Source organism: Anser anser (assembly GCF_964211835.1).
Source record: "Anser anser genome assembly, chromosome: 17".
In the NCBI taxonomy this organism is placed as follows: domain Eukaryota; kingdom Metazoa; phylum Chordata; class Aves; order Anseriformes; family Anatidae; genus Anser; species Anser anser.
The window spans coordinates 7,856,251-7,876,596 of NC_139738.1; the positions used below are offsets into that span (position 1 = coordinate 7,856,251).

General features: G+C 61.0%; 3 protein-coding genes across 8 annotated transcripts in view; 2 read left to right on the forward strand and 1 right to left on the reverse strand.

The window, feature by feature from the left end:
- Positions 1–624: 624 nt before the first annotated feature.
- HSPB7 (heat shock protein family B (small) member 7) lies at positions 625–2,412 on the forward strand. Its single transcript, XM_083802905.1, has 3 exons — positions 625–910; positions 1,142–1,275; positions 1,759–2,412. The coding sequence occupies exons 1-3, from the start codon at positions 775–777 to the stop codon at positions 1,942–1,944; spliced, it is 456 nt and encodes a 151-aa protein (XP_083659031.1). The 5' UTR covers positions 625–774; the 3' UTR covers positions 1,945–2,412.
- A 1,813-nt stretch (positions 2,413–4,225) lies between these two features.
- ZBTB17 (zinc finger and BTB domain containing 17) lies at positions 4,226–14,221 on the forward strand. Of its 5 annotated transcripts, none has more exons than XM_083802898.1 (15): positions 4,242–4,379; positions 8,572–8,778; positions 8,905–9,093; positions 9,441–9,632; positions 9,732–9,860; positions 10,293–10,531; positions 10,619–10,761; positions 11,200–11,500; positions 11,599–11,686; positions 12,146–12,262; positions 12,379–12,499; positions 12,640–12,770; positions 12,851–13,066; positions 13,251–13,340; positions 13,427–13,827. In XM_083802898.1, the coding sequence occupies exons 1-15, from the start codon at positions 4,373–4,375 to the stop codon at positions 13,714–13,716; spliced, it is 2,460 nt and encodes an 819-aa protein (XP_083659024.1). In that variant the 5' UTR covers positions 4,242–4,372; the 3' UTR covers positions 13,717–13,827. The 5 variants fall into 5 exon arrangements, with proteins under 5 accessions (XP_083659023.1, XP_083659024.1, XP_083659025.1 ...); XM_083802899.1 differs by having other exon boundaries at positions 4,246–4,379; positions 9,441–9,617; XM_083802897.1 differs by having other exon boundaries at positions 4,226–4,379; positions 13,251–14,219.
- Positions 14,222–15,585: 1,364 nt separating this feature from the next.
- The window catches only part of SPEN (spen family transcriptional repressor), a 66,151-nt gene continuing 61,390 nt past the window's right edge, over positions 15,586–20,346 (reverse strand). For both annotated transcript variants that reach the window (XM_083802890.1, XM_083802889.1), the window contains 4 exons: positions 19,705–20,118; positions 18,526–18,720; positions 17,877–18,035; positions 15,586–16,850 (listed from right to left, as the gene is read on the reverse strand). In XM_083802890.1, the coding sequence (XP_083659016.1) occupies positions 16,719–16,850; positions 17,877–18,035; positions 18,526–18,720; positions 19,705–20,118 (900 nt within the window). In that variant the 3' untranslated portion in view covers positions 15,586–16,718. The remainder of the gene's footprint in view (positions 16,851–17,876; positions 18,036–18,525; positions 18,721–19,704; positions 20,119–20,346) is intronic.

The window sequence follows — 20,346 nt, forward strand, 5'->3', positions numbered from 1 at the left end:
CCCCCCCCCCCGCATTTTTTGGCAGCGCTGCCCAGCGGGTCAGCACGGGGAATAAAGCCTTACATGGTCTGCTTGCCGAGCCGCTCACCAGCTCCTGTTTTTCTGCCCCAAAACGCGGCCTCAGCCGTCCTAGGGTCTGGGGGGAAGCTTCCCGGGATGTGGCCACATTTTGGGGGGAAGGCAGAGACACCCCCCCCAGGGAATTCCCCCCCCAACACCCACAGGGTGCTGCCACAGCCACCAGCTTGGCCGCTCTCCAGTCCCGTGTCCCCACAAGGACACTTTTAATAACTTTTTATTATTATTATTACTACAAACTCCACGTGGCTGGCGCGGCCGCGCTGGAAGGTGCCCTGGGACCTGGGGATTTTTCCCCCAAATCCCCCCCCCCCATCCTTTTGGGGCATCGTTCCCCCCCGCATACCCCAGTGCCACCTCCCCATCCTCCTGTTTTCGGGAGCCCGCGTTATCGGGACCTGCAGGAACGCCAGCAATGGCATCGGATTCGGGACGGGGAGGAGCGGAGCCGGCGACAGGGAGGGGGGGGGAGAGAGAGGAAAAAATTTCCACGGTGTCCAGAGTGATGTAGCAGGACCTAAATTTAGCCGGTTTTACAAGAGGTCTGGAAGGCGGCCGAGAGCCTAACGGGGCTTTATAAGCTCGGCGGCCGCCCCCGAAATAGCCGGCCCCGTTCGTCTTCGCCGCGAGGCCGAGGAGGGGGCTTCGCCGGCCGCTTTCGCTCCCCTCCCGCGCCGTGGACGCTCGGGGAGGTGGATGAACGTGAAATCCTCGTCTGCTTTCCGGTCGGAGCACAGCTTCCACCACCACAGCCGGTCGTCGTCGCCCGCTCGCCCCATGGAGCTTTTCGGGAGCTTCGTCCGGCCCCGCGGCGAGCCGCTGGGCTTCCCAGGCAAGTGGCGCTGGGCGAGGGCCTCGGCGCCCGGCCCGGCGTCCCCCCGAGGGTGGTCGGGGGGCTTGGGCTGGGGGATCAAAGCCAGAGCTGTGGGGAATGTGTCTGAGTTATCTCGGGGGAGCGGGAAGGTTGTGGGGGGCTAAGCCAGCACTGGGGGGGGCGAGGGGGCCCCGGCCACTGTTTCGGGGAGGGGGACAGGGAGGCGCTGACCCCCGCGCTCCCCTCCAGCTCGGCCCGGCAGCACCGGGAACATTAAGACCCTGGGCAACACCTACCAGTTCACGGTGGACGTCAGCGACTTCGCCCCCGAGGACATCATCGTCACCACCTCCAACAACCAGATCGAGGTGCACGCCGAGAAGGTGAGCGCGCCCCCACCGCCACCCCACCCACCCACGGCCCCCAAATCCCGTCCCCAACGCTGGCCTGGGGACACAGGGACGTCCTCCCCCAACCTCCCGCTGGTCCTGGCCGTAATTTAGCACTGGTGGGCTTGAATTCACCATTTCCTCGTCGTTTTGCCCCCACGCGTCACACCCTGCACAGGATGCCGCGAGGTGTCAGTGCGCGAGGCCGGGCGAACTGGCGGCCGCCCAGCCCCCGCGATCGCACCTTTTCCAGATGGTTCCTCCCCACACCCCGAATTTCAGCCCCCCCGGGAGCACCCAGCAGCTCCAAAAAAGGCACCATTGTCCGGCCGGGTGACTCACGCCTCGCCACCACACCTGCGGGGAGATAAATATTAACACCGCACACAAGGCGTGACCGCAGGCCTCGCCCAAGGGCAGGGGACAGCGCGTCCCTGTGCCGCTCGCAGCCTCCAACCGCCCCTTCTCCCCTCGCAGCTGGCCGGGGACGGCACCGTCATGAACACCTTCACCCACAAGTGCCAGCTGCCCGAGGACGTGGACCCCACGTCGGTGTCCTCCTCGCTGGGGGACGACGGCACGCTGACCATCCGGGCGCGGCGGCAGCCCGCCAAGCACACCGAGCACGTCCAGCAGACCTTCCGGACTGAGATCAAAATCTGAGCGGCCGGGCACGGCGCCGGGGACGGGCCATTCCCCTCCACCCCCAACCCCGTAGGCGACGTGTGGGTAGCGTTTGGGTGACACCGGCGTTCTTTTAGCTGCGTGGGCGCGGGGGAGCCCGCCGAGCTGGCCGCGACCCCGCCGGGTTGGCAAGGAGGGGACGGGAGCGCTCCCCGCGGGCTCCCTTAGAGGCACGGGGGGTGAAACCCGCACGGGGGCACGCATCCTTCGCTTGCAACCCCCCCGGGAGGCTGCAGGCTCTGGATGCCGTCAATTTTTGGCTGGCGTGGGCGGATCGGGAAGACCTGGAAGTCCTGCAGCAGTCACCAAGGAGCCTCCGGGGGCGGTTTCACCCTGGGACGGACGTGAGGAGTGAGGCCGGGGAGCGAGCCCTTCCCCGACCCTTCGCCAGAGCTTCTCTTTGTATATACAGCTTGTACTGGGTTGTGATAAATTATTGACAACTACTGTCTCCTCCATCTTTTTTTTTTTTTTTCCCCCAAAGAGGCCGAGTTACAGTGCCGGGGCGGCTGCGGGTTCAGCCCTGACGGGGATGTCGGTAGCAGGTACGGCAGTTCCTCCTCCCGGACAAAAACCTGGATGCAGACAGAGCTGTCCCGAGCAGCTCGCCTCCCTCCGTGCCCGCTGCCCTGTTTATTTCCAGCCAGGGTGACTCATTTCTTCCCGGCCGCTCTATTTCTGAGCCCTTCCCTCAGCTGTTCAGCCGCTGGGCTGCCAGCCCACCTGGAAGGTCACCAAATCCCCTTCTCCTCCGCTCGCCCACCGGCAAGCCCACCGGCGGCAGGCTGCGGCACGGCCGGCAAGTCTCCCGGCCTGGCCGCCAAGCCGCAGAGCGGCCGCCAAGCCCAGGGGCTCCTTCCTTGGCGGGACCAAACGCTGCCCCAAAGCCACCCCGAGGGCGGGAAGGGAGGCTGGGCCACCACGTCAGGGGTGGAAGGAGGCCAGGGCGCAGGAGGCCGTGTGTACAAACACAGCGCTCGGGGCGAGCGGCTGTTTATAGCGACCACACGCCGCCGCCCAGCTCGGATTGCCGGGGCACGCGGGGGCGAGCCGCGAGGTCGGTTCGTCCCCTGACGGCTGGTGATCCGCAGGAACGCGCCTGCAGCGCCGCAAAGGACGGGCACGAGGCTCTGCCTGCAGTCCTTTTAATTCTGCTTTATTTCTGGCTCATCATCAAGTCGGGCGAGGCAGGAGCTGATGCAGGGTTCGTCTACGCACGCAGCGCTTGGGGGACTGCTTGCTGTGAGAAACAACGTTTAAACATCATCATAAAAGCTTGTAATGGCTGCAAAAGACCCAGTACAGCTCAGGAAATCAGAGCCATGGATATACAGAGGCCGGGGCACCGGGACACACCTGCTCTGCCCCAAAATCGCACCCCTGGGCGCCGTGGCACCACCCACCGCGGTCACACATTGCCATCTAGTGGTGAGGGTCTGGCAGGTGTCCCTTACCCAGCAAGTCCTACGGGAAGGAAAAAAGGCTTTTTCCTCCCCAAAACTGACTGGGTTTGTTTGCAGCAAGAGATTTCAGAGCAGGGTAAGAGGGTGAAGGGACAGCTCAGAGCCCCAACACCAGAACACCCCCAACACCCTCCCCTCCAGTTTGGCCCCGTAACGGGCTCGTTTTTGGCAGGCTGGCCATGAAATACCTACCTTATGGGGAAGCAGGTAAGTCAGGAACATTGTGATTTTGGGATTGTGTGGCCTCCGGTCTGCCCCCTACACGCATGTGGCAGACGGGTGCCCCCACACCCACCAGCGTATCGCAACACGCTCTGGGCAAAGGCTGCCTTGAGAGCTCCTCAGGCGGCCACCGTGGCCCTCTGCGCTCCCTGAGGTGATTAAAAACAAACAGGACCACTTATATTGGAAACAACTTTCGAGATGACCACACCAAGCCAACCCACCAGCACGGGGGCTGCAGGCCGGGTACCGCCGTTCCCCTCAGCCCGTGCCCGCCCCACAGACCCGCAGCCTCCCTGTGGGGACAGCCGGCCGCCATCACAGTGGGGCGCGATGCCCCGGCCACCGCCCCTCCCAGCCGGGGGGGCGCCCTGGGGGGCTGCAGGAGCCCCGAGCCCCCCTCAGGGGGGGGACCCCCGGCCACAAGCCCTTCGGGGGGGGGGCCACCCAGCTCCGCTCCCCCCTCGGGGGGGGGCCGCACAGCCCCGACCCCCTCGCGGCCCCTCGCGGCCCCAAGACGGCGGCGGGGCCGGAGGGCAGCGAGGGCGCCGAGCGCGCCACGTGACCCCGCCCCTCCCGCCTCCCTCCCGCGCGTGCGCGGGCGCCGCCGGCGGAGGGGCGGGGGGTGCGGGCGACGCCGCTTCCGCCCGGCGCCAAGATGGCGGCGCCCTTTGTCTGGGCCGTGTCACGGGCGGCGCTGTGAGGCCGCCGCCGGCCCCGGCATGGCAGGTGGGGCTGGGGGGGGCCGGGGGGGGACCGGGGGGCTCGGCGGGGACCGGGGGGAGGCGACCGGGGGGTCCCGAGGGGCCGGGGGGGGGCGCTTCGGCCCCGTGTTGCAGGAGGGGGCCGGGGCCGGGGTCCCCAGAACACCTCAGGGGGCCCCCCGCGGTGTCAGCGCCCCGGGCAGAGCCGGGGGGGGAGGAAAAAATGGGGAAAAAACGGGAAAAAAAACCAACCCCAGAGGCGGCCCCGGGCCCTGCGCAGCCCCGGCTGCGTGCCCGGAGCCAAACGCCCGGGGTCTGCGGGTGGGTGCTGGCTGCGGGCCCCCGCTCGCCTCTTCCCCCCCCACCGTCCCCCCCGGTGCTCTCGGGGCGTTGCTTCTGTGCCTGTCACGGCCCGGGGATTTTTCCCCCCTCGCCTGCCAGCCACGGACGTCAGAGCCCGTCTCCTTCAGCCCCTTCTCTGTGCTGCGTCCGAAGGCTTTTTTTTTTTTTTTTTTAACTTGACTTGGGAATTGTTTGAAGTCCCCGGGCGGCTCCCGCCGCAGCTCGGTTTGACCTCTCCCTCGTTCGGCGACCAGCTCGGGAGCTAACGCGGGTGCTGCGCCCGGGTGTGCGGCACGAGGACGGCGAGGAAGCGCTGAGTGGTGCTGCCAGCCCGCCTGCGCCGGGAGTGCTCCGGTCAGGCCAGCTCCCAGCTTCGTCTTAACCGGAATTACTGCGGAATTGGGCAGGAGTTGCTGGAAGTGAGGACGGGTTGCTCGTCACTGAGACCGGCAGGGCCGGGGCTGCGCTGTCCCTTGAGCCGACGCCGGGGAGCGGAGGTGACGGCGAGCAGAACACAAACCTGCTCTTTGTTGTCTTCTCAGCGTAGCAGCGGACAGCTGGCTGGTGACAGCATCCAAAGGCAACGTTTGAACCGTTTCTCTGCACTCGAGGATCTTTTCTTTTTAACAGAAGGCACCTGGGTGGTGGGGCGCGGAGCTGGTGCAGAGAAAAGATGCGAAACCTTTGCTCCACACCTGCCCCTGAGCCCCTTTTGCTCTGGCTGTCAGAGCGCCGTTTGCTCCCTGGCCTTTCCCCCGTCGGGCTGTGCTTTTCTCCCCACAAAAGCAGCGCTGGGGCAGCGACAGCTCGTGGGGGACGTGCCCCGGGCCCCCACGGCTCTGTTTGTCTCTGCGAGCGTGCCACGAGCGTGGGTGCTGTAGTGCCAAAGCTTTCCATCACCATGACTGATCGGGTAACGAAAGGCTTGGCAGCAGGGTCGGGAGGAATGGGAGGGGAAAGCAGAGCTCGTGTGCTGCCGGTGAGGTGGGAGCGGAGGGCGCCCGGTTCTGGCTCCTCGGCGTCAGACCTCGGTGCCTCGTGGGAGGAAACCTGTTCAGCACCTCGATGGGCGCTGGAATGTGAGGGGGGGACAAGAAGCAGCACGAAACTGCCGCGGCCGCTCCGGGGCAGTGAGTTTTGTGGTCTGAAATGGAGCTTCTCACCCCGCTCCTCCCGGGGGGGCCACGCAGGGCCTGACCTCAGCACCAGGAAGCACCAAGCAAAACCCCGGGGCGGGAAGGGTCAGAGTGGTGAAAGAAGAGTCAGAGTGGTAAAAGTCGTCATTCGGATGCGAAGCGCCTCCTACAGCTTACCAGAAATAGCCTTCTGGTGCATCGAACCGCCGTCGCTTCTCCGGGCCTGCTGAGAAAAATCCTGCTTTTCCAGGGGCATCGAGATTCCCCTGCAAGCCTTACGGGGTCGTCACGTACGCGTGGGGGTTGGCGCAGGTCTCGGTGCAGGTGCTGACTGCTGTGGCTCTCGAGGGCTGTATTTTGGGGCAGTCGGGGGGTGCTCGGCTGAAGAGCGCCCTGTGTTTTGGGAGAGGTGGGGGGAGGTCTTGGAGGCGCGTTAGCCCTAGCGACAGCGGGCAGCTCGGCTGGAGCTGTCCGCGTGTGCGCCGGGAGCCTCGAGGGACGTTGGACCCGGAGGGCCTGCTGGTGGGAAACCCGTGCGGGAACGAATCGCAGAAGGGTTGGAAGGGACCTTAAAGATGATCCGGTTCCACCCCCCCCCCCCGCCGCGGGCAGGGATGACGAGGGCAGGGTGAAACGGGGCCGAAGTACCGGAAAGCGGCGGTCGGACAGGGGAAGTGAGAGCCCTTCCCGGGCTGCGGGGTCCTCTGGGGCAGGAGAGAGCCCACACGAGTGACGCCGGGGGGGTTCCTCAGGGGAACATCGGGTTTCCCAGCCTCGGCCCTGCCATGGCACCGCTGCTCTGGAAAGTTCCAGCTCTGCAACGAGGGCGCCGGCCGGCCGGGGGCTGGCAGAAGTTTTGGCTCTGCGGTAACTGGAGGCCGAAGCGTGCTCGTTGCTCACCGCCCCGGGCGGAAAGGAGCGCGGCTGCTGAAGGAGTCGCAAGCAGGGCTCTGCCCGCTCGGGACCCGCGCGCAAGAAGGAGCGCGAGGATTTTAAGGAAGAGTTTAAGGAGCTCCAGCCAGAACAGAGGGCGCGGGGAAACGCGCAGAGGTGGGCGCGGATGCGGTCTGTGGCTCCTGGGGACCGCAGGCACTCGGTGCCTCTGCTGCTGTGCGTGCCGGTGCGTCCTGAAGGAGCTTTGTGGAACGGGAGCTTCGTGTCTCCGATGTGGTTGGGAGCCTCCGAAAAGCCAGACCTTTGCCGGACCCTGGTTTGTCCCCGTGCAGGAGTTCGTCCCCGTGGCTTTACCCCTGGCAGCGATGCAGGCTTTGGCTCCGAGGAGAGGAGACCCGTGCTCTTCTGTGCTTTCCTGCACCGTCACCTTCCAGCCTCCAGCTCCCTGAGCTCCCAGCACCCAACACCCCTTCCTGCGTTTTTTTTTCAGCCACCGCCGTTCCCCGTGGCGAATGCCATCGGGGGAGACCAAAGGCCGCAAAGCGAGGCGCTCCTGCTCCAGCAGCCCGGCCCTTGCTGCCGGTGAGGCGACTTGGAGGTCCTGCATCTGATCCTTCGGCACAAGGTGGCTCAGGAGCGCCGTGCTACGACCCGTCGCAGGCAGGAGGCGGCTCCCTCGCCTCGCTGCGTGCCCGCGCTCCGGCAGCGCTGAAGGGAAATGCCTGGGGCTGAAGCGACCGCCCGCAGGGCTGCGCGCTGACCTCGCTGCCCTCGTGGGGCTGCGGGAGGCCCCTGCGCGATCCCCCTGCTGCGCTGGGGCTCCGCGCCAGCACTGGGCTGTCGCTGCCCACGGGTTGGGTGGCTCCCCGGAGGGCCCTCGCTGAGCCCCTTGGGTTTTTGTTAGCGTCCGGGCTGGTTTCGCGGCTCCAGACCTGCCCTTCCCCAGCGTGGATTCGCCGTGCCGCTCGTGAGGGCGCTTGGGGTGAGGTGGGCTGCAAACCTCCGGGGAACCACAACCTGCCTGCGCAGGGCCGAGACCAAGCCTTGCCCCGGCCGCACAGCTGTGCCTCGTCCCCGTGTTTTCTCCTCTTCTTGCTCACTCCCGGCTGGCCCGACAAGTGATGAGGCCGTCCCTTCAGCCTTCGTTTCTGGACAATGTGATGAGCAGGAGCCCAGCCTGGCGGAGGCGTCTGTGCCTGGGGGGAGCTGGAAACCTCGGCGGCCCCTTCCTGGCCCTGGAGCGGGAGGGTGATGGGACCCCAAGGGATTTTGGAGCTCCTGGTCTCAGCTCCCCACAGGATGAGCTGGACGAGGATCGTGCGTTTGCCCAGAGCGCTGCTTGGGCACAAGGCTGGGGGGAGCTTTGGAGGATCCCCACCGAGCGCTGGAGGCCCGCGAGGGTCTCGAGAGGCGACTCAAAGAGCTGAAGCTTTGAGGCAGCGGAGAAACGGCGTGCGTGGAGGGCACGACAGGGACCCAGGGGACAGCTCGGCCTTCAGCAGCTCTGCTAAACCCCCCGCTTCCCTCAGTCTGCGGCCAACGTCCGCTGGGGGTCCCGAGCATTGTCCCGCCGCTTTCGGGCCTCCGAAGGAAGCTGGGCGCATGCGGGGGAGGGAACGGGACAGAACAGCGGCGGCTGGGCCAGGCCGGGCCTCCCTCGGTCCGTCCGAGCTCCTGTTCTTCAGTCTGGGCGGATGCTCGAGGCCCAGCTGGAAGGGAGCAGGGGATTGCGATCCCCTGGGCAGCCCAGGTTGCTCTGTGGCTTTCAGATCTGTCGTTCCCAGCCCTTTCGGGTTTCGCACCGCCTCGTCCCGTCTCACCCCTGGCTTTGCCTTCTCCCCGCAGCCATGGATTTCCCCCAGCACAGCAAGCAAGTCCTGGAGCAGCTGAACCAGCAGCGGCAGCTGGGCTTGCTGTGCGACTGCACCTTCGTGGTGAATGGCATCAACTTCAAGGCCCACAAAGCCGTGCTGGCAGCGTGCAGCGAGTATTTCAGGATGCTCTTCGTGGACCAGAAGGATGTGGTGCACCTCGACATCAACAACACGGCAGGTAGGGGCTGGGGTGCTCTGTGGGAGGCTTTTCAGCCCGTCGCGGCTTCTGAAAACCATCCGGCCGGGTCGGTGCCGCGGGTGAGAGCTGATCTCTGGGTGCCGGCGCGTGCTGTGTCCCTCGCAGGCCTGGGCCAGGTTTTGGACTTCATGTACACAGCCAAGCTGAGCCTGAACCCCGACAACGTGGAAGACGTGCTGGCCGTGGCGGGGTTCCTCCAGATGCAGGAGATCGTCAGTGCCTGCAACGCGCTCAAGTCCCTGACGGTGCTGGCAGAAAGCCCCGTGGAGAGCCAGGAGGTCCCCGCCGAGATGGGTGCGTAGCTTTCTCGCGGCCCCATCTCCCTGGGGATCTGCTTTTCCTCATCCAGCAAGCCGCAGAGGCTCGAAATCCCCCTGCTGAGCCGCACACTCCCTGGCTGCAGCCCGGCCCTGCACCCCAGCTGGGTGACCAGACACGTCTGAGGCACAGAGCCTCTGTCAGAGGGCATCCGGATGGCGTTTGTGGCTCTGATTGCCCTGTGCAGCACCGCTCGCTGGCTTTGTTGAAGACTTGCTGCCTTCCTTGCCTCCCCACGGAGCTGAGGAAAGCTGCCCGGCCTCTCGCCCCTGCACGAGCCGCAAGGGGTGGCGCGGTGTGCTGCTATGCCTCTTCCCTTGCAGGGGCTGAAAAGGCAGCCGTCGAGGACAAAGCGGTGGCAGCGGTGACGCGGGGTGATTCTGACAAACCAAAACAAGTTCCTCCCAACCAGGAGAGGAAGGAAGAGGCGCCCATGGCTGCAGCAGCACAGCCCGAGGAGCAGGCGGAGCAGCGGGATGTCAAAGAGGTCCCCGCAGGAGGTCAGCAACCAGGAGGTGATATCAAAAATCCCCCGGGCGCCCTGTCCCGCTGCCAGGCTCCGCTGCGTGGGGCCGAGCGTCTGTTTTCTCCCCGACATGCTCTGCTGTTCCTAGGTGCAGACGGCGCCGCCCGGGCGGGCCCTGCCGACGGCTTCCCCAGCCCCACGCAGCCCGCGGAGGGCGCGATGGGCGGCAGCAGCCCCGCGGCCGAGGGCAGCGTCCCCCAGCACGCCGCGACGGGAGGTGCGTCCGTGGTGACCGCGGTGGTGGCGGCTTCGCTGTTTTCCCTTTCCCTTCCTGGGAGGAGGACGGGGTTGCGGGCAAAGCCAGGCTGAAGCCTTGCTGGTTTTGTTGGTGTGGCTTTCACCGTGAAAACACCGTCTGCTCCGAGTCACAGAGCCCATGGGAGCAGAGCTGGGGCGGAGTGGGAAACGCTGCTCTGTTCGCTCAGGAGCTTTAGGGTTTTAGGGCTGCAAATCCAACCTGACTCCAGGCAGAGGTCCTGGCGTGTGCGCAGCACCCGTGTCGTACAGCACAGCTACCGGGGTGTCTCCAAGTACACAGGGCGAGCCCCATCGCCTTAAACTCGGGCTTTGAGTTAGGAAGCAAGGATGGGTTTGGCCTCTCTGGTTCTGCTCCTGATCCGTAGTGTCCCCGTTTTCTAAATGGCTGCAGAGGTGGAGCTGGAAGGGAAGGAGGAAGAGGAGGAGATGGCGGCAGAGGATGAAGAGGAGGCTAAAACCCCCAGGGAGGTGCAGCCCAAGTTAGAAAATGGAGAAAATGCCGAGGATAACGAATCAGGGAGCACTGACTCCGGGCAGGAGAACTCAGGTGAAACCCGGCTGCTGCGCTCGGGCACTTACAGCGACCGGACCGAGTCGAAAGCCTACGGCTCCGTCACGCACAAGTGCGAGGTGAGCGCGGCTGCGGCCCCAGCGGGGCTCCCGTCCCTCGGTGTCACCGGTGTTCCCGGACGCCTGTGCGTCTCTCTCCGCCTCTAGGACTGCGGGAAGGAGTTCACCCACACCGGGAACTTCAAGCGACACATCCGCATCCACACCGGTGAGAAGCCCTTCTCCTGCAGGGAGTGCAACAAAGCCTTCTCCGACCCGGCCGCCTGCAAAGCCCACGAGAAGACGCACAGGTAAGGCACGCTGGGGAGCAGCAGGTGCCACCAGGCTGAGCCAGATGGAGCTCGTGGCAGTGACAGTGGAGCTTAAGGGTGTGAGGCAGAGGTCAGTGAGTGGCTCTGTGCCGCTGGGATTGATCTGGGTGGGTCGGCAGCTGTAGGGTTAGCAGGGTCTGGATAGTCCCAGCTACAGGAGGGCTCTGGCATTTTCACTACAAAATTTGGCTTTTGCTGCAAAAGCTCAAACTCTCACAAAATCAGTCCGCGTGCTGGGGCAGAGGGAGTCTGAGAGGAGACTTGCCTCTCTGCCCGTGCTCTCCCACACCCTTTCCTTTTACCCTGTGGGGCTTGAGGACGCCCTGGGGGACGCAGCGGGGCACAGCTGGGGGGCAGAGCTGGAGTCGTGGCAGGGAGAGGGGCTCAGCACACAGCTTCCCCCCGTCTCCTCCGCAGCCCCCTGAAGCCCTACGGCTGCGAGGAGTGCGGGAAGAGCTACCGCCTCATCAGCCTGCTGAACCTGCACAAGAAGCGGCACACGGGGGAGGCCAAGTACCGCTGCGACGACTGCGGCAAGCTCTTCACCACCTCCGGCAACCTGAAGCGGCACCAGCTGGTGCACAGCGGGGAGAAGCCGTACCAGTGCGACTACTGCGGGCGCTCCTTCTCCGACCCCACCTCCAAAATGCGGCACCTGGAGACCCACGACACCGACAAGGAGCACAAGTGTCCCCACTGCGACAAGAAATTCAACCAGGTGAGCTGGGGGGAAGGGGCCAGGGCCTTGCTTTCGGTACCCACCGGAGGGAGGTGGGGACGGTGGGGAGCTCTCTGCATCCCTGTGTTTGTCCCCAGGTGGGGAACTTGAAAGCTCACTTGAAGATTCACATTGCAGACGGGCCCCTCAAGTGTCGGGAGTGTGGCAAGCAGTTCACCACTTCAGGTAGCACCGGGTTGGTAGGTGGTGAGGCCCCAGCGCCGGAGATTCGCTGGGGGGGCAGAGGAGGGTTTAAGCCTACGCAGCACTGCGGCCGTCCTGCCCAAACATCTCCCCCCGTGTTTCCAGCTGGGTCAAAAACATCTGCAGGACCAGGCCGGTGTCCCAGATGGGGATGCTCTGGAGAGGGGCTGGTGGGGGAGGATGGAGGCATTTCCTCCTGTCTCCCCAAACTGTTGCAGAGCCAGAGGGGTGGTTGGGAGGAGACCAGCGTGAGCACTGCTGTAGGTACAACCGCAGCAGCGCCGTCTGTCCATCGTCCCAAACACGGGGTGCTTGTTCTGGCTGTGCCCACCGCTGCGGTGCTCGCGTTACCCCTTGACCCCTGACCTCAAGGGTTGCCGCGCGGGGTGTGCGAAGGGACAGGAGGGCACCGGTGTCCCCCTGAGATGCGGCTGCTTGCAGGCAACCTGAAGCGGCACCTCCGGATCCACAGCGGGGAGAAGCCTTACGTCTGCGTTCACTGCCAGCGGCAGTTCGCTGACCCCGGGGCGCTGCAGCGGCACGTCCGCATCCACACAGGTAAGGACACGGCTCTGCTGCCCTGGGGCGTTTCCCCAGGGGGTCGGGGTTTTTTTGGGGAGAGGGGGGTTGAGTTTTGATCCCCACGCGGCTGAGCCCTCCTGCTGCCCCCCCAGGAGAGAAGCCGTGCCAGTGCTTGATCTGCGGGAAGGCTTTCACCCAGGCCAGCTCCCTCATCGCCCACGTGCGCCAGCACACGGGGGAGAAGCCCTACGTCTGCGAGCGCTGCGGCAAGAGGTGAGCATCCCCCCCGGTCCCCTCCTTGTGCCAAGGGACGTCCCCGAGGGCCGCGGCCGCCCCCCATGGCAGTGCTGGGGTGGTGCTATCACAGGGTCCTCGTCCCCGTGCCCGCTCCACGGCCTCCCTGTCCCCGACAGGTTCGTGCAGTCGAGCCAGCTGGCTAACCACATCCGCCACCACGACAACATCCGACCCCACAAGTGCACCGTCTGCAACAAGGCCTTCGTCAACGTGGGCGACCTCTCCAAGCACATCATCATCCACACCGGTGCGTGCCGCTGCAGTTCCCGGGCTGCCCCGAGCTCTTCAACCCCGCCATTCACCCCTCGCTTCCCATCTCGCCCCCAGGGGAGAAGCCGTTCCTGTGTGACAAGTGTGGCCGTGGCTTCAACCGGGTGGACAACCTGCGCTCCCATGTGAAGACGGTGCACCAGGGCAAGGCGGGCATGAAGATCCTCGAGCCGGAGGACGGCGGCGAGGTCAACATCGTCACGGTGGCCTCAGATGACATGGTGACGCTCGCCACCGAGGCACTGGCCGCCACCGCTGTCACGCAGCTCACGGGTGAGTGGGGGGGGGTCTGGGAGCTGTCCCAAAAGGGAGGTTGGAGGAGGCCGCAGCCTCTGGCACGGTTTGTTAGAGCCAGGGGTTGGGGACAGTCCCCCCTGGCCCCGTGTCCTGCTCCCCTCTCCAGCCCCATCTCTTCGCAGCCCCCTCAGCATCGTCTCTCCCTCCTCTCCCCCCACAGTGGTCCCCGTGGCGGCTGCCGTGACGGCAGACGAGACTGAAGCACTTAAAGCGGAGATCACCAAAGCGGTGAAACAAGTGCAGGAAGCAGGTGAGGAGGGCAGGGGGCCGGTGGCGTGTTCGACCGGCTCCCGCCCTGCCGCCTCCCCAGCCCAGGCCTCCCCTCTGCCCTTGCAGACCCCAACACCCAGATCCTCTACGCCTGCGACTCCTGCGGGGAGAAATTCCTGGACGCCACCAGCCTGGCGCAGCATGTCCGCATCCACACGGCCCAGGCCCTCGTCATGTTCCAGGCCGACACGGACTTTTACCAGCAATACGGGGCCGCCACCGCCACCTGGCAAACAGAGCAGGTCCTCCCCACGGGGGAGCTGCTCTTTCGCGCCCGCGATGCCCCCCCTGAGCCCCCCGCCACCCCCCTGGCCCCTGTGCCGCTGGCTGGGGAGGGCCAGGCGCCCACCGAGTGACCTGCCTGCCCTCCCTCGCCTTTATTTAAAGACAGCTGCTTGGAAATGGTGTAAAAAGTGTATTTCTGGAAGGAGAGACGGAAGGAATAAATTGCAATATTTTCTAACGCGTGTTTTGCGCCCCATGGGCCCCCAGCGTCTCTCAGGGGGCAGGGGCGTGCCCTCCCCCGCCCTTTGTGCCCCCTGTACCTGCACTTCTGGGTCTGTCCCTGCTGTGGGGGAAGGAGGGAGACCCCCAGGGCTGGAGCCCAGCAGCTCCCCTCCGCAGCCCCAGCAGCTGGCGCAGAGGAACCAAGGGATCGCTTTGATGGCTAACGGCGGCGCAGATGGGTGCTCCCACCCTCCTGGGGCGGGGCTGGGGGCTGCGGCCAGGGCCAGGAGCCCCTTGAAGCCCCTCTCCAAGCTCTTCCCCAGCTGCTGCAGTTGAGTGGGGGGGGACCAGTGGACCCCCAGCATCAGGGCTGCCCTGGGGTTGGGGTAAGGGCGGTGGGGATGGGTGCAGGGCCCCGACAGCACCCAGAGCCGTGGCCCACGCCTCCCCAGCTGGAGGGGCAGCAGGGTGGTGGGCACACAGAGGCAGTGCCAGGTTTCGAAGTGGAGCCTTTTGGGGCTAAAAGTCAATTTTTACAGGGTTTATGCTGTGCTGTGGGTCAAATGCCCAGCTGGACTGCCACCACCTCTGTCCAGTTGCAGGCACTGGCCTGGGACCAAGTCGGGGCTGGTGCTCGCTATCCCCATCCCTATGGCCTGGGGGCAGCGCGCCAGGACAGATCCTGCCCGTGTTACACCCAGCCCCAGAGGAGGACAGAGCAGCGCTGATAGAGAGACACAACTCCCCTGCAGTGACGGTGGGGCATCCGCACTGCCTTTATTATGAATTATTTAACTCTCAGAAGGGGGCTAGCCCCTGCCTCTAGCGGGGAAGGGAGCGGAGCCCCTGTATGTGCTGTAAGGCCCCATTAGCTGCTCCTGCAGGGTGCAACTTGGCGAGGTGGCCGGTCGTGCTGGGTCACTAGCACTGCTGGTACACCTCAGTGCCACCCGGCCAAACCAGCAGCAGCGAGCAAATGCAGCACGTGCGGCTGCTGGCCTGTGCTGGAGCTGAGCAGCTGGGCCCGCGTGCTTTTGGGAGGAAAAGCAGTGAGAAGGGAAGGAAGGAAAAAAAAACAAAAAACAGCTGCTTCTGGTTTTTAAAAGGATTCAGCACAGAAGCCACCAGGGCAACTGCAACACAAAATAGATTTGGGATGATTCAATAGCAAGGGCTGCTGACCCCTGAGGCTAACGGCGCTGAGTCAGGCTTCAAAGCCAAGTGGACATTTTTGTGACATCGGCCTCCCTGGCCTCACCTCCCCAAGCGAAGCTGCCACACACAGCCTAGAGGCCAGCATGGCCCCTGCCGTCCCTCCCAGTGCCATGAGCCGCCCGTCTGCCTCTGGAGACCTCAGCACTCATGGGCTGCAGCTGCTTTGGGAAACCAACCACACAAGTATGTGGTGGTTGGGTTTTGTGTTTTTTTTGTGTACATGTGTATTTTTCCCCCCACCATCTCTCTTTTTTTTTTTTGACAGTAGTTGGCACGTATCAAAATTAAATTAAAAACACCTTTGACAGCATCCTGAGAAAAACAAGCATGTAACTTCAGTGTTTAACAACTATTTACAACACAAAAACAAACATAAACAAAGATTAGAATTTACTCTTTTCTTTTTTTTTTAAAACCAAGTGCTATCCCCACAGCACCTCGGTCCAGCAGCCGCGGTGCCGTCCCCGGGCAGGGCTGCAGCTCTGCGGCACCGACGGGTCCCCAGCTGCCGCCAAGCTCCCCCCTCCCACGGCACGGCTGAGGCATCACATCCAGGCGCGAGGTGTTTTGTATTTTTTAATAAAGTTTGTAATCCAATGGACACACAAAACAAAACTGCGCTGAGAAAACAGTTCCATAAATTAATAAGTGTTAGGGGAGGTGAGGGAGAGGAGGGTAGAAAGTCTTTGTACAAGTGTATAACACTTCCACAGCTCATGAGACGAGGGAGGGGAGGTCATGTTTAAATGAAGCGCACTTACAAATGAGTGACAATACAAAGTCTGAGTATGAAAATAAGATTTTCTCTGAAAACACATTTTTGGCACAGATTAAAAAAAAATGTATGTTGTGGGGATTTGATTTTTTTTTTAAAGTCAGTATTATATATATTTATATATATTATATATATATTTATATATACACACACCCACTGAGTTCTGCATATCCCACCAGGAAGGAAAATAGCTCTCCCTTTTGTTTTGCTTTTTGTTTTTTGTTTTTTGTTTTTTTTCAGTGTAAACTGTACATCCCAGATGAAGAGAAGACGGCTGCAGCAGGGGCAAGTGGAGGAGAGGAAGGTTCACATCCAGAAAAAAAAAAAAGAAACAAAACAAAACAAAACAAAAAAAAAACAACAACAAAAAAAAAAGATAATGTGTGAAATGATCCTTGACCCACAAATTTCAGCAGAAGTTCCCAGGTCCTGCGTTTAGTCCACGGCGCGTGTTAATGTGTGTCAAGACATCCAGAACGTCACAGCATGTCTCCAACTGTGCAAAGGTCCAAGTCACTAATTTAGTGCAAAGGCAGTTCAGGTTCTTTTTTATTTATTTTCTTTTTGTTAAAAAAAATAGCCATCCTTTATTTTCCCCAAAAGGAGGCACAGAAACCCAATACCAGTCCGCCTGTTGAGTGCATCAGTTGTCCATAAGCTAAAGCAATATGTAAACATACAAGGTAGCAGAACTACTACCCAGCAACAGTTTGATCGAGGCCTGTTAGGGCAGGAGGCTGGTAGTCTGGCAGCATTTTCTTGTTTCATTACTTTCGCTCTCTTTTTATTAATTTTTATTTATTTTTTGTGTGTTTTTGTGATTTTTTTGTGTTTTTTTTTTTGTTTTTTTTGTGTGTTTTTTTGTGTTTTTTTTTTTTTTTTGCTGCAGGGCCTTGGAAAAGTCAGTAACCAGTAAACAGCTCATACCGACGCGATGACAATCATAAGGTGAGGAGAGATGTTCGAGATGCTGGCGAGGAGGTCGGGGGCTAGGCGGGACAGGTGGCTTTCCGAGAACTCGCAGGGTGGGAAGATCTGCAGAACGTAGGCAGGCTGCAAGGGGAGAGAGGAGATGCGGGTGAGAAACAAAGCAGGGAGCCCACCCGTCCGGCTGCGGCGCAGCACGACCCGAAGGGTAGCAGGTGACAGTGGGGCAGGGCAGAAATTCAGCTAAAGGTTTGCAAAAAGGCAGCCTCCGCTCTCCCCCTCTGCTGGACATCTTCGCTTGGATTTTAAAGGTTGCCCGTGATTCTATCAAAGCGAGTGAGTGACAGAGCGAGGCCTGAGATTCCACGCCCCTTCTTGTTTTGAAAAGAGGGAAGTTACAGCTTACGTAAGCACACAAATACCAGCCGTGCTGGCCTAAAATGCTTTAAATTGAACACTCAGATGACTTTTGGTGCTCTGAAAGCACCATAAAACAGTGCACGTGTATTAAAAAGGAGAAGCTGTTGAGTGAGGCAGGTGCGGTTCCCAAGGCAGGGAGTTTCTCCACAACAGGGCCATAATAGCTGGCTGATTTCACCATGAAGCACAGAAAATTCCCATTTTTTATCATTTCAAGCTTATGTTTCAGCGGTTGCTCTGAGCACTGACCACTTAGTCTGAGGGGCTGTTTACCCAGAACAGATTAAATTTGATTCATTGAAGCAACGCATCTGGAATAAATGCTCCAAATTAGCAAAGCCAAACATTTTGTCGTTATGCAGTGACAAGCAAGAAAACACCAGGTGTTCTGGTATTTATGCAAGGAAGAAGCGAGGGCTCTACTTTCAACACAGAAAAAGCGCTGGAAAAAGGTTTTCTTTTCAGCCAAAGATGTAGGGCTGTGAAGAATGAAAACAGTTTGTTTGTTTTTGGTTTGCATTCAGTAATTATCTCGGTGTGCTGCAATGCATTTTGACTAGTGATGTAACAAGCCAGCATGGTAAATGTGGAGGGTTTGTTTCAGTGATAAAACAAGGCACCCTAACTACAACCTCGCGTAAAGACCTGGGGGGGAAGGCTGCAGGTCCCACTATCTGTGCATGACTTCGATTTAGTTTACCCACAAAGTTTCACCACTTTCCTTGCCAATACCTGATTAGAGCCAGGGTTGGGAACGTTGATGATTCCTGCAGCTTGTTTAGCCTGCAGGTAGCTGATGAACGCAGCCTTAAGTGACTCAGTCTGATTCACTACATCTTCCTGGTCTCGTCCGCAAGGCAAGGCCAGTAACAGACAGTAATCGCTCTCCACCTGGAAAGAAAATACAGCAATTAAGTCAAATGTTTGCTTGGAACAGGCCCATTCCTGACGTACATTCATTATCTGTAAGCCCTTGGTGGAAAATCCCCTCTTTGAACTCCTTCGAAGTTTGTGCGGGTGTTGCGAAAGATGTGCTGACAGCTCGGCCAGCTGGGAGATGGCAAATGGGACCAAAACGACTCGCTTCCGTGGCTCCCACCTTCCACGCCACTCCGCCAGGTCAGAGCCAGCAGTGTTTGTTCCGTGGCTGAAGGACGGGTGACTTTTCAAAGGTAGTTTCCTGACTCTTTTCTCTCACCTGAATGCAGAGTGACCACCCGCAACCTGCATTACACCCAGGGCCAAAGGAAGTACACAGCTATTACCAGGATCCCAAAGCAGCACGAACCGAGTAAAAAAGGGAGAAGCGGTGGGTTTTGCTAGGTTTATCTTCCCGAGCAGGCAGCCTCGCCCGCCCCCAGCCCCACCGCCCGCTCCGTACCATCATCCTGCGCGCGACGCCCTCCAGCTGCGAAGCCTCCAGGCGCATGCGCTGCGCAATCCTTAGCGGAGGGCCTCCCTCCGGCGCGGGCAGGGAGCGGTGCGCCAGGACGTTGTTCCCAGAGACGAAGTGGAGCTGGACAGCAGCCGTGTCGTTTTTTAGCGCCAGAAGGCCCTGCCACACAATTGGGTATTTCTGCAGAGAGAGGGAGAAGAAATCTTAGCACAAACGAACAAAAGGAACTCACAAGAAGCGCTTTCCTCTGTTCAAGAGGGATCTTAATTGTGACGGAAACCCCATCTGAGCTGCTTGTTTGCCTCTAATACTTTCACAGGCAATTAAGACACCACTGCTTTGTTCTAAGCACTTGGCACTGATGTAACATCTTATCGCCCTTCGTACGCGCCAGTCCAGGCTTGGGTTAGGCCCTGCTAAATCAGTAACTCAGTCCTTTTATTTCCAGCTGGCCGTGATGCCTGGGTGGCTCCCTTCATCGTAACATCAGAGCACTTCCCCATCTTTCACAAGCGATGTCAGCCTCCCACACAGCGCGAGTCAGAGCAGGGCTCTTACCAAATGTTATTTTCTCTTTTACAAATGGAGAATTTAGAAACAGCAGCACCAGGAGAGTTGCTCAAGGTTACACAGGAAATATGTGGTGCTGAACACGACTCTCGGCTCCTGGTCAGCGCTCTCAGACGTGCCTGTTCCTAAGCCTTCTCCCTCCTCTCTGTCTTCCTGTTTCTAGCCCTTGGGAGGGTGTCTTTTTCTTTAAATAAAATACACCATCACTCTTTCTTTTCATCACCTTCCCAGGAGCAGCTGACTGTAAAAATGATGCAGCACTGCCTGCCTGAGCCTGCAGGCTGTTTGAAACATGACTGAGAGAAGCATAAGCTGCTCTCACTCCGTTCACCACGGCGTTAACGGCACGCTGAGGCTCCAGTAAATGCCATGTAAATGTGAACACAGCTAAGAATTCACCGGGGACAGGAACAACCCAGGAAGCAGACAGATGAGCGCATTCGCCACATCTGAAGCATCTGATGCAAGAGATGTTAAATTTTGATGCCACACACGAGGGGAGCTTGGCAGAACCTCACTGATTATTTCTCTCCCGACGCTGAGCAAAGAGCGCGCAGCTCCTTGGCCAGAAGACGACGATGGAGCAATGCTTACCGTCAGAAGCTGAACCATATCCACAGGTCTCTGCGAAACAGGGTGAGGAGACGGATCCTGTTTCAGGGCGGACTGGGGCTCAGGGCGGTTGAGGGACAGCCCTGGTGGGGCCCCGGGGCCCGACGTCGTCGGGATGAACAGCGATTGCTTGGGAACTGCCTGAGGTTGGTGTGGTGACGGAAGCTCCTGTTTCATCGAAATGGCAACAGGCGAAGGGTAGGAGGTCTGGCCTGTGTCCGCTTGTGCCCTCTGCAGGTGGACGTGAGGGTCTATCTGCGCTGCATGCCTATTTACAGTGGGGTGGTGACTCTGTTCGGGCCCCGCTGCCGGCGGGCCCTTGGGGTCCTGGGAGATCTGCGGAGTCTTGCTGCGTCCGGGCTGGCTGGGGTGCGAGTGCTCGCCCTCCGGGAGACCCTGGGAAGCAGGCGGCGGGGGACAAAGGAAACGTTTCAGGCCGTGGGTGTATCAGAGCTTGTTGGTTCACCGATAAGGCTGCCAGGACACCGTGTGAGCACACCTCCACACCACTGCACGCACCTGCCCTGCTGCAGCAGTGCCTGGGCCAGCCTCCCCTCCCCAGGCCAGCAGCCCTCGCTCACACCTGAGAGCTGGAATCACATCCCCCCGGCCCTGCTCTGCAGC

Bases quoted from the DNA above. Each gene is read 5' to 3' on its own strand.
- HSPB7 (XM_083802905.1), top strand. From the start codon at position 775: ATGAACGTGAAATCCTCGTCTGCTTTCCGGTCGGAGCACAGCTTCCAC. The intron at 911-1,141 runs GCAAGTGGCGCT...GCTCCCCTCCAG, and splicing joins CGAGCCGCTGGGCTTCCCAG to CTCGGCCCGGCAGCACCGGG. The intron at 1,276-1,758 runs GTGAGCGCGCCC...CTCCCCTCGCAG, and splicing joins TCGAGGTGCACGCCGAGAAG to CTGGCCGGGGACGGCACCGT.
- ZBTB17 (XM_083802897.1), top strand. The intron at 11,501-11,598 runs GTGAGCTGGGGG...GTTTGTCCCCAG, and splicing joins GCGACAAGAAATTCAACCAG to GTGGGGAACTTGAAAGCTCA. The intron at 12,263-12,378 runs GTAAGGACACGG...CTGCCCCCCCAG, and splicing joins GCACGTCCGCATCCACACAG to GAGAGAAGCCGTGCCAGTGC.